The sequence below is a fragment of the Corvus brachyrhynchos genome, unplaced genomic scaffold (assembly GCF_000691975.1).
Source record: "Corvus brachyrhynchos isolate BGI_N302 unplaced genomic scaffold, ASM69197v1 scaffold223, whole genome shotgun sequence".
Lineage (NCBI taxonomy): Eukaryota > Metazoa > Chordata > Aves > Passeriformes > Corvidae > Corvus > Corvus brachyrhynchos.
Window position 1 is genome coordinate 678,188 of NW_008237174.1, and position 11,331 is coordinate 689,518.

General features: G+C 60.0%; 1 protein-coding gene across 1 annotated transcript in view; it reads right to left on the bottom strand.

Moving 5' to 3' along the window:
• The window catches only part of SNED1 (sushi, nidogen and EGF like domains 1), a 23,645-nt gene that overhangs the window by 2,576 nt on the left and 9,738 nt on the right, over nt 1-11,331 (bottom strand). Inside the window, exons 12-31 of the mRNA XM_017728723.1 lie at nt 11,072-11,176; nt 10,523-10,636; nt 10,275-10,391; nt 9,705-9,821; nt 9,514-9,630; nt 9,243-9,356; nt 8,990-9,163; nt 8,699-8,812; nt 7,968-8,081; nt 7,432-7,545; nt 7,237-7,350; nt 6,355-6,651; nt 4,132-4,315; nt 3,932-4,044; nt 3,150-3,428; nt 2,642-2,786; nt 2,245-2,327; nt 1,377-1,463; nt 1,060-1,176; nt 504-591 (exon numbers count right to left, since the gene is read on the bottom strand). Coding sequence (XP_017584212.1) covers nt 504-591; nt 1,060-1,176; nt 1,377-1,463; nt 2,245-2,327; nt 2,642-2,786; nt 3,150-3,428; nt 3,932-4,044; nt 4,132-4,315; nt 6,355-6,651; nt 7,237-7,350; nt 7,432-7,545; nt 7,968-8,081; nt 8,699-8,812; nt 8,990-9,163; nt 9,243-9,356; nt 9,514-9,630; nt 9,705-9,821; nt 10,275-10,391; nt 10,523-10,636; nt 11,072-11,176 — 2,707 coding nt within the window. The remainder of the gene's footprint in view (nt 1-503; nt 592-1,059; nt 1,177-1,376; nt 1,464-2,244; nt 2,328-2,641; nt 2,787-3,149; nt 3,429-3,931; nt 4,045-4,131; nt 4,316-6,354; nt 6,652-7,236; nt 7,351-7,431; nt 7,546-7,967; nt 8,082-8,698; nt 8,813-8,989; nt 9,164-9,242; nt 9,357-9,513; nt 9,631-9,704; nt 9,822-10,274; nt 10,392-10,522; nt 10,637-11,071; nt 11,177-11,331) is intronic.

Genomic DNA, 11,331 nt, shown 5'->3' on the forward strand with positions numbered 1-11,331 from the left:
TCCCCCTGTTCCCTCCCGGGCTGCAGTAGCCAGCCTTGGCAGGAATGGGGCTCACAGCCTGCTGTGCCAGAGGACTGATCCCAGCCAGGCCTTTGTGCCTCCATCGCAGGGAGGCCGGGGGCAGAGCAGAAAGCCCCATGCCTTGGCGCTGCACCAGGGCTCCCCCAGCCCTCTGCTCGCAGATGGAGAGGCAGCCAGGAGCTGGATGGGATCTGCTGCTGTCGGGGGCTCACACACACCAAATCCAACCTTGCTGCCACGTCGGTGGGCAACACCAGTATGGAGCTGTCACTTCAGCAACACCCTGCCCTGACGCACAGCTGGGGGGTACCCACAGGGGCATGCCAGGCTGCTCAGCCTGCGCTGGGGAGGGGGAAACTGCCAGCTGGGGTTGGAGACGGCCTTGTGCTTGCTCTCCCTTCCCCAAAGCCGAGCTGCAGGGAGACATCCCCGGCTCAGAGCACAGGGGGAAGGGGGAAGCATAACCTGCAGGCAGTACTCACAGATAGTGGCAGGTGCCTCCTTCCCACACTGGGAATGACCTGGTTTCCGAGTACAGCCGCGTGCACGAGTGTGGCACCTTCTTGCAGGCTGCTTGGGGAATAGGAGAGGGGAGCTATCACTGAGCCCATCCCTGGCCCTGCCTGCCTGTGCCTTGTGGCAAGGGTCTGATGAGGCCCCCCTGGCTTCTTGGCCGTGCTGGAGGGCTGGCCTCAACAAAGCTGACCCACCAGTAGAAGCAGAGCCTCCAGCTTCACAGTGCCTATGTAACTCTCTGGGTAAGGCAGGGGCCTGGCTTGCCAGGCAGAGGCAGAGAGCTCAGTCAGGAGCAGGGACCAGACCTGCACTCATATCTCCTCAAATTAAGAGCAGAGCCCAGCCCCTCTCTCAGCTGCCGGCGTGACACAGATCTCTAGCAAAGCCTGGCATCGTGGGAGCCCCTGGGTGCTGGCAGGGTGTGCTGGGTGACCTACATCCTGGGGGACCTGTGACAGGGACAGCCACCAGCCTGGCACTGCAGGAGGCAGTTCTGGCCCTCTGGAACAGCCTGGCACTCACCCAGCTGGCAGACCCGGCCCTTGAACCCTGGGCGGCAGGCACAGTGGTAGGACTCGTCATCTCTGGTACAGGTGCCTCCATTCCTGCAGGGATTCTTGGAGCAGTTCTGCCCCTCTCCTGCAAAACACGCTCGACCATCAGAGCCCGGGGCCACAGCACAGCCCTGCCAAGCCCCTGGCATTGCCAGGGTGCTCCCAGGAAGAGCAGGTGGGCAGGGGTGCCTGCCATGCCTCCAAGGAGGGCAGGCTGGTGCTGAGCACGTTGCCTGTGGGGCCAGGGCTGGGCTCCTGCTGCTGTGGGTCTCCCCTGGGACTTACTCTTGCTCTTTGCCTCACGCAGCTGCAGTGCCAGACTGTCCCAGCTGGACACCTCTGTGTTCTCCAGCTTCACTGGAGCCTCTGGCTCTGGACAATGAGAGGATTAAATGTCACCTTCCAGGCCAGAGCCAGACCCAAAGGCAGCCCCTCCAAGGGAATCCAGCCTGCCCAGGGCTTTGGGGCACTGGTCAGGCCTGAGGGAGGGCTTTAGCCCTTCCCAGTTGGCATCCCTAGAATTGGGGTGACACTCTCACTCCTCCTGGAAGGGTCTGGGACACAGAGTCCTGGGGAGGCAGGGGCAGAACCAGGATGTGCAGTGAGGCCAAGGACTGCCCTCAGGTGTGCCAGGTCCCTTCCCCACCCCATGGCGTGGGGTTCCCAGGTGGTCTAGGGTATCTTGGGCTGGCACTTGTACTCCCGGTCTTCTGAGGATGGAAAATGGGGGCTAGGTCTGGACTAGTGAAGGGTTTCTCACCCAGGCACCCTCCTCAGGTGTGAGGCTGTTCTTGACAGTGGGGGCTGAGGCTGCTGGGCAGGCAGGGACTACACTGGAGGGTTATGGAGCCACTGCTCAGGCTCCTGCTGCTGCTGGGAGGGAAGAAGGGCAGCAGTGCCACAGTCAGCATTGCCTCCCATCAGCAAGGGTCCTTCTCTGGGCTCCCCCAGCCAGTCACTCCTCTCCTCGGGCAGGGGTCTAACAAGCAGAGCAGATGTTTGCCTGCCCAGGGCCAGGTGAGAGGGCTCCACCCTCCTCTGTGGCTCCCCCAGTCCTACAGCAGCCTGCCGGGCTGCCACCTCAACTTGCAGGGAGGTGCAGGAGATGGCACTGGATGACAGGAGCAGGACACAAGGGCAGAAGAGCACTTACGCGTCTTCACAGTGATGGCTTTTCCCAGCGCAGTGCCAAACCTGGCGCTGATCCGCCCTCTGCCATCCACCAGCTCCGTGAACCTGGGACAGGAGAACCATAAGAGTATGGGGCACTACGGGTTCCCCAGGCCCTGTGTGCTGGGGCTCATGGCAGCTGCATAAAGCATTCACTGGTGGCATCAGGCTCTGTGCAAGTCCCATGGGGGACCTGCTCACAGGGTAAGGGGCCTGCCCGGCTGAGAACCCCAGTGGATGGGCAAGAGGCTGCACCCCAGCAGGAGCACGGCTTGACCCTGCACACACCTGGACATGGAAACTGGGAAAAGGGGCTGGCTCAGCCCAGTGCTTGGGCCAAGTGCTAGTGGAAGAGCCAGGAGTGCTGAAGCAGTGCCTACCTGGGGGCTGGCGAGGGCTCCTCAGCTGTGTCGTGATCTGCTAGCAGGCGGAGCTCGGGCAGGAAAGCTGGGGGCAGCCTGTTCCGCAGAACCCGGGGGAGCCCAGCTTGGCTCCACCGCCTGTCTGGAGCCCCATCCCTTGGCACTGCAGACCAAAGGATGAGGCTTAGTGGGAGGCAGTGTGAGCCAGTAACCCACCTCCCAGCCAGTCCCATCATCATCCCCAGGCTGCCAGGTGACACGAGGACACTCTTCACACACCGGGCATGTAAGTGCCCATCACCAAGCTGGAGCTCTGCATCCGCCCTTCGCTGACCCTACAAACCCCACCTCCCCTTCCAGTGGACCTGCATCTTGTCCCCACAGCCTGCTGCAGACACCCAGTGCTGGGGCAGCAAGGGCTCCTCACTCTGTTGGCCAACTGATTTCCGCCCCCTGCCCCGCTTCCCTGTCATCCCATTGCCTCCCTTGTGCTGCAGCAATGCAGCAGAGCCCCGCGAGCACTCACAAGTGTTGACGTAGAGGTGGATGGGCTCGCTGTGCACCTGGCCCTGCTCCGTGTTCTGCACAGCTGTCAAGGATAGGTGGTACCGCTGCCCAGGCAGCAGATCCCGCACCGTGTAGGACACGAGTTTCCCGTTAGGCACGTAGCGGCTCTTGATGCTCTGAGCAGTGGTGACATTGATGATGTACCCGTCCATGGTGCCAAAGGGTGGCTGCTCCCACACCATGGACACAGAGGTGGCGGTGACGTGGGAGGCGGTGAGGTTTTGTGGGGGGAGAGGCCCTGTGGCAGGCAGGGGATGGGGAGGAAAGTGGTCAGAGCCGGTGTCCTTGAATGGCCACTGCCCTACTTGCTCACACCACCTTACAAGTGTGCCAGGGCCAGGGCCCCAGCTTGCCTGGCCCTGCCCAGGCTAGCCCTGAGCCTGCTCCAGCCGTGAGATGTACTGCGAGGGGATGCTCAGTAATAGGTCCTTGCCAAGACAGACAAAGCCTCACTGCACCCTGGCACCCAGGTCAGCCCTCGCCTTCTGACGGCCAGATAGCAGGGGATGAATTGGGCCCATGCATGGGGCTGGGCTCATGCTGGTCTCAGAGACTGAACAACATTTGGCAGGGGAGGACATGCCAGTGTCTCTTTCCTGGCCTCCCCAGGCCTGCCTGCACACCTCCTACTTGCTGTGCTGGCCAGACAGTCTGGCAGCTCCCACACCGCTCCCTCCCCACAGCTTTTGTGCCAAGCCCCTGCACCTGCCAAGCTGGGATGGCAAAGGCAACCTCACTCACTTGTCCACACATGAAAAGGGGCTGTGGCCAGGCTCTCTGAGGGGTGGTCTTCCACTCCCAGGCCGCTCAGTGTCGTGACATGGATGATGTATCTCTCTCCTGGCTGCAGGTCCCTGTGGAGGGAAAAGATAGGGTGGGAAGGGGTAAGCGGGGCAACCTGAGGGAGCCAGTGCCCTGGCAGCCACCACCACCCCACTCACAGGAAGGTGTACTTGGCCACACTGCTGTTCAGCTCCACGGTGCGGCCTGCCAGGTCCCCCATCTGGCGGATGGAGACCCTCACCCTACTGACACTGGAATGCTGGAGTCGGTGGAGAGCCCACTGCACCGTGATGGCACTGGCAGTCACATTCGTGATCTCAAAGCCTTCCACCGGACGCGGTCCTGGCCGGAGCAAGCAGAGAGGACTGCGGTCATTGTGAGTCATGCCATTCCTTCCCCATGTGCCCCCAAGGGGGGTCCTGCAGGCATCTCTGGATCACCTTCCCCAGTGGAACAGCTCAGTGCCGCCTCTCCCACTGAACTCATGCTCTCCTGTCCTCTCAGCCTCCAGGCAGGCAGGAGGCACGTCCATCTGCTCACCCACAGGGCCTTGTGCACCCCTGAGGCTGTTCCCTCTGCTCCAGCCCCCCACCACAGCTCCAAAGGGGCTGTAGTGCCCAGGCCTGGCCCTAACCACAGAATCATCAAGGTTGGAAGAGACCTAGAAGATCATCCAGTCCAACCATCCTCCCAGCACTGTCACTATAACCCCTAAACCACACCACCCAGCACCAGATCCAGATGCCTCCTGAACACCTCCAGGGATGGTGACTCTACCACCTCCCTGAACATCCTATTCCAATGCTTGACCACCCGAAGAGAGAAAAATTTTTTACTACTATCTAATGTGAATCTCCCCGGTCTTGGCTTTAGGCCATTTCCTCTTGTCCTCTCTCTGCAGGCATGACAGAAGAAACCAGCCTCCACCACACTACAACCTCCTGTTGGGGAGTTTTGGAGAGCAATGAGGACCCTGAGCCTTCTCAAGGCTAAACAAACCCAGCTCCCTCAGCTGTTCCTCACAAGATATGTTTTCTAGACCCTTGACAAGCCTTGTTGCCCTTCTCTGGACATGCTCCAACGCCTCAATGTCCTTTTTAAAGTGAGGAGCCCAGAACTGAATGCAGCGCAGCCTCAACAATGCCGAGTGCAGAGGGATGATCACTTCCCTAGTCCTGCTGGCCACACTGCTCTTGATACAGGTCAAGATGCCATTGGCCTTCTTAGCCATTTGGGCATGCTGTTGGCTCATGTTCAGCCAGCTGTCAAACAGCATCCCCTAGGCTCTTTCTGTTGAAGAGCTCTTAAGCCACTCCTCCTCCAGCCTGGAGCTACAGGGGGGTTGCTGTGACCCAAATGCAGGACCCAACACCTGGCCTTATTGAACATCATGCTGTTGTCCTTGGCCCTTTGATTGAGTGTGCCAAGGTCCCTCTGCAGAGCCTTTCTACCCTCAAACAGATCAACACTCCCATCCAACTTGGTATTGTCTACAAATTTACTGAGGATACACAAAATCCCTGGGTCCAGACCATCAGTAAATACATTTAACAGGACTGGCCCCAAACTGAGCCCTGGGGATCCCCACTAGTGACTGCTAAGTCCATGACACACTTCAGGTGGCCATACTGACCCCAGCATCCAGCCATGGCTTGAGGGGCCATGAGATGCTGTGCCCAGCACTGTGTTGCCATCTCCTCCCCTGGGCTTCACTTGGTCTCAGCCCACTGTGGGAGATGTGGCTCATGGGCTTTACCACCACCATTCTCCTCTCCTCAGAGGCCATCTTCTTTCCTATGTCCAATTCCCTCCATCCTGTTTGCATTTGATTTCCACACCTGCCTGCCCTAGAAAGTGGGATCACAGCTGCTCTGCCTGTCCACGCCCCAGAGGCATCACTGTGCCCCTTCCTCCACCCATGGAGCAGAGGTGCCTGACAGCCTCTGTCCTTGCTGGCATGTTCCCACACCAAGCCCAGCAGTATGGCAGGGTGACCGGCCCATGGGATTGCAGAAGCCCCGCTGCCTGCCTTGCATGGGGGCTCCTCATACTCTCCTGGGCACAGTGACAAGGAGCAGAACAGCGTGGCCCCAATGAACAGGATTCAGGAGCAGTCCCCGCTGCAATCTCCCTTACAGCCCCTGCACAGGGTGAGCCACAGGGTGTCAAGCCTTTTACTCACAGCAAAGAAAACAGCGATTCTCTGATTCTCAAGCATTTTCCAGAGGCCCCCAGCTGGATTTTAGGACCTGCACCAGCAAACCTGCCAGGTTTGACACCATGCTGGAGCTGGTGGCAGGCTGGAGGTGGCAGCACAAACCCTGGCACCTGCAGGGGCAGGGCACGCTCACGACCGTGATCCCCCTGGGGACGCTACTCACTAGTGCGCGTGGTGAGCATGACGGGCCTGCTGATATCATTCTTGTTGTTCACGTTGCGTTTGACTGAAAAGACAGAAATATTGTAGGCTCTGCCGGAGGTTAGTGCCCGCAATTGGTGGGCAGAACGACTTCGGTCCACAAAATCTGTCCTGCGGTAAGAGCCGTCGAGGGATACGTACGTCACGGCGTAGCCGTCAATGAGTTGCCTGGCAGCTGCGTCCTCAGGTGGGTGCCAAGAAATCAACACACCAGTGTCCTCCACCCTTTCCACCTTTAATGAGGTTGGTGGCAGCAATTCTTCAGGGTGTGTGCAAAAGCAAAGGGGAGAGGTAATGCCATGAATCTTTAGAGAACAGACCCCGTCAGCAAGCGGCAGAACAGCGGCGATAAGAGGACAAGGTCCTCGCTTGTCTCACTTGGCACACCTGGCAGGGGCTCTGTGGGTGTAAGCCACCCCTGGCTCAGTGGGCACAGGAGGAGCCAAGGCGCCAGGAGCATTCCCTGGTATCACTGGTGGCCAAGCACTTGCCACTGCGGGATGGGGCGAGGGCTCCTGGGGAGGCCAGTGCCAAGAGGCTTCCCTCAGACGCCTCTGCCTCCCCTCCTGAGGGCATCCGAGGGATTGCCATTGCTGCAGGGGAAATCAGTCCCCCGTGTCCTGGTGCCAAGCTCGGCACCTGCGGCAGCGACTCAGCATGCTAGCACCCACCCATGGCATTGGTGGGGCATGGGCTGCCACCCCCAAGGCGAGCCCCCAGCCCTGCCCGCCTCAAGGAGTGCCGCTGGTCCCGGATGGTGTTGAGCCCCTCGTGGGTGGTGGGCACTGCCAGGCAGGTGTCAAGCCCCACATCATGTCCTGGTGCCGCTGCTGAGGGCCTTTACCTTTTTCGCAGTTCTTGCCTGTGTAGCTGACTTTGCAGGTGCAGCTGTGGGTGCCATTGCTGGGCAGGCAGCAGCCTCTGCTCCCACAGGGGCTGGAGAAGCACGGGTCACTGGCTGTGGGAGAGGTGCCAGGTTTGGCAGTGTCAGCAGTGCCGCTGACCCCGGGGCCACCCTGCCCTGCCCTGCCTGCCTCACCTGTCTCACAGTGGTAGCCGAAGAAGCCCTCTGGACACACACACAGGTAGGAGCCCCCGTAGCTCTCACACTCCCCTCCGTTTCGGCAAGGGTCTGACTCACAGGCATCCACTTCTGGAGGTGGGAGAAGGCCGGTGGTGAGCATGCCAACAGCCAGCTCCCATGAGCGAGTGACAGTGACAGACCCCCGAGGGGGCAGCAGGGCAGATGTGTAGCCCAGGGTTTGGCACAGCTGGGCTGGACACTGAGTCCCCCACCGTGCACCATGGTGCCCAAATCCCCTCGAAGGGGTGGACAACTTGGAAAGGGAGTCCATCACTGTTGGACACCTCATTCCTTGTTCCCTCCCCATCAGAGCAGTTTCAGCTCTGCCCCCAAAACTACAGGCAAGGAGGTGCAACAGTGAGCAGCCAGGTGATGGCTTGGGGTCAAGGTATCCAAGACAGTGACCAGCCACCTGGCATGGTGCCAGCCCTGGCAGTGTCCTGGTGCCCACAGTCCAGCTTCCCACTGACCCAGGAAGAGAGAGCCCCTACCTGTCTCGCACTGGGTCCCCAGGAAGCCCTCGGGACAGTAGCAAGCAAAGGACCCAGGGAGGTCCTGGCAGGTCCCGCTGTTCTTGCAGGGCTCCGACTGGCACTCGTCAACATCTGGGGTCCGGCGGGAAGAAAGGCGCCAGCTCAGCACAGAGACAGCTGGTGGCTAGGGACAGGGGCTTGGACAGGCAGCGCTTCTCCCACAGGGCACGGACCCTCTCCCATGTCACTTGCTTCCCCAAGCCCAGTGGCAAGGAACATCCCTGCTCCTGGATGCCCACTGCCTCATGCCTGCCCCTGAAGCACGTGACATGGGGACATTCCTTCAGGGACACCTGGGGACAACTGGCAGTGCAGGGCTGTGCCAAGCGATCCATCCCTTAGGGTGCCTGTGTCATGTCCCCTCATCTAACTTCCAACAGCCCACCTTCTCCTACCACTGTCCTCTGCCAGATCCCAGGGAACTGGACTGGAGCCACCTGCCAGAGTCCCACCACCTCCCACACTGCCCATTGTCCCCAGCCAGGAGCAGTGTCTCCCTGCTGGAAAATCCTACAGCTGGCTGGGAGTCCTAGAAGAGAAGCCCTTGCCTCAGGCTGATCCAAGCACACACATCTCCTGGTAACCTAGCTCCTGGCCATGGAGTTCACAACCCACTGGGCTTTTCCAAAGGCTGGAGTGTGAGGAAGGGATTGTGACAGTCCTGGAGCATGCCTGGCATGGTCTCTTACCCAACTCGCAGTGGTAGCCAGTGTAACCTGGCTCACACAGGCACAGGAACGCAGAGACACGATCCTTGCACTGGCCACCGTTCAGGCAGGGCTGGGACTGGCACTCGTCGATCTCTAAAGGCATTTGAGCAAGGGAGAGACGAAGTGAGAGACATGAGCACGGGACAGGGATCCCAGGGGGGAAGGCAGCAGACAACTGGAGTACATATCCCGGGGTCACCAAACCATGCTCGTGACTACAGCCCACCGGGATGGTGTCTCAGGGCTTGTCCACTCCCCAGCCCTCCTCACCATCACATTCGGGGGGGTCGCTCCAGACACCTGGCACACGGCAGACACGGGGATGGTTGTGCTGGCTGAGGATGTAGCCCAGCTCACACTGGTATTCAGCCAGTGAGCCCACCTTGGTGGAGTTGAAAGAAGCCTGGGCATGCTTCACCTCACTGGGGATGCCACAATCGACCTCTGGGGAGAGACAGGGAATGAATGGGACCCACAGAGGCGCCCAAGTCCCCAGCTGGAAGAGGAAGCACAAGGCCCTTACCAAACTGGCAATGCTTCCCCACATAGCCCACGGAGCAGGTGCAAGCATAGCCCCCTCTGAGGTCCTCGCAGGTAGCCCCATTCTCGCAGGGGCTAAGAAAGCAAGGGGAGGGCACTGGAAGAAGAGCAGAGCAAAGAATGAAACCAGAGCCAGCCCCCTTTCCCCTTCCAGCAGGGCACAAGAAGAGTTGCAGGGAAAGGGGCTCAAAGCAAGCATCGAGCTCTTGACAGCCAGGCCCATCATCCCCCAGGTAAGCCCTCCTCAAACCTACCGATCTCGCAGTGCCGGCCGGTGTAGCCTGGGGGACAGTCACACTTGTACTTGCCGATGTAGTGGAAACAGGTGCCTCCATTCTGGCAGGGCCCCGATGCACAAGGGTCCGGCTTACCTGGGGGCACAAGGCGGGCGTGAGCCTGGTGGGGCAGCTGCCACCTGTCCTCCCTGTGGGGGCGGGGGCTGTACCGATCTCGCAGTGCTTGCCGGTGAAGCGGTAGGGGCAGGTGCAGTGGTACTCGCCATCCGCCTCCCTGCAGGTGCCCCCGTTGCGGCAGGGCCCCGTGCTGCAGAGCCGAGGCTTGGCTGCAGAGAGAGCGCCCAGAGCGGGGTCACCCAGAGCTGCTGCCTCCCACCAGCACCCCACCAAACCCCTCACTGCAGGAAGGCTGACTGCATCCTGGGCACAGCAACACCACAAAAATTACACTGAAGATGTGTGCTGGGGCCTTGGGGGCCCACAGGTGCGTGATGCTGGGAGGAAGCTGGCTACTCCCAAGGGCAGAAGCTGTGGCATGTAAAGAAAAAACACCAACACTGATGGTGTTGTACGGGAAACAACTGGATCTGCTGCTGCAGGGTGGGTGTCATGAAGGGAGTCATGCAATCCCTCACTTTACCCTGTAGGATGGGATGGGAAAACCTGCACCAACTTCCAGCTCTGCGAGTAACTGTACATCTCCCCAAAAGGTCCAAGCCCTTCTCCCAACCTCTGCCAGGTGCTGGGGCCACAGGTGCTGGGGAGCACTGTGGAGGTACCTTTCTCGCAGTGCATGCCAAGGAAGTCTTGAGGACACTCGCAGATGTACGAGTCATCATGAACCTTGCAGGACCCCCCATTCAAGCAGGGCTCTGAGTCGCAGGGGGATGGCATCGCTGCAGAGCCAAACACAGGGCATCACCGAGGACATATGGCCAGGGGCACAAGGGCAGCTTCCCTGCTGGTGAGGGTGCCCCCCTGCTCATCCCCACCCTAGAGCTGTTCCCACATCCCCGTGGAGTCTTACTGTGGTTGGTGCCATAGTTGGTGTGGCAGACACAGAGGTAGCTCCCACCATACTCCATGCAGTACCCACCGTCCGGGCACTGCGTGTTCATGTTGCACGGTGTCGTGGTGACTTCTGCAAACACAGGGCCAGTGCCAGGTCCCTCAGCCAGTGGCAGGAGGACACCCACACGGAAACAGCAGTCTCCTAACTTTGCAGGGTCCAGTGAGACAGGACAGACCCTCTGGCACAGACAGTGCAAATGGCAATGCCCAGCCTGGATGCTCAGTGAGCTTCAGCAAGGGAGCGCACAAAGGCTGCTACTCCCTCCCCACCCATGGGAGCTGGGCTGAGGCAGAGGCTGGGATAGGCACAGCTCAAAGGGGGAGTGATGGAGATGGAAGCATTGCCATCTCGCCAGGTGACAATATTTCCAGGCTCAAATTCAGTGTGTGCCCCTGGCATTGTGCTAGCCTCAGGCACTGGCAGTGTCTCCTTGCTGGCCCACAGACTGCCTGACTCAAGCACCCCAGAGGGAATGAACACAGTAGGCAAGAAGCTTTCACCTACCAAATTCACAGAGGAGACCAAAAAAGCCAGGAAGGCACTGGCAGACAGTGACGTTCCCCTCCAGACAACTGCCCCCATTACGACACTCACAGCCCTCAGAGAGCTCTGCAAGAGAGGAAACAGGAGCTTCTCAGGACCTTTCCTGCTTGTGGGCTGGGACAGACAAGCAGCCTTGCCAGATGCCACTCACAGGGGAAGCTCAGGTGGGCAGCAGCCCTGAGGCCCTCAGACACACAGACACAGCCTCCTTCAGCCGGATC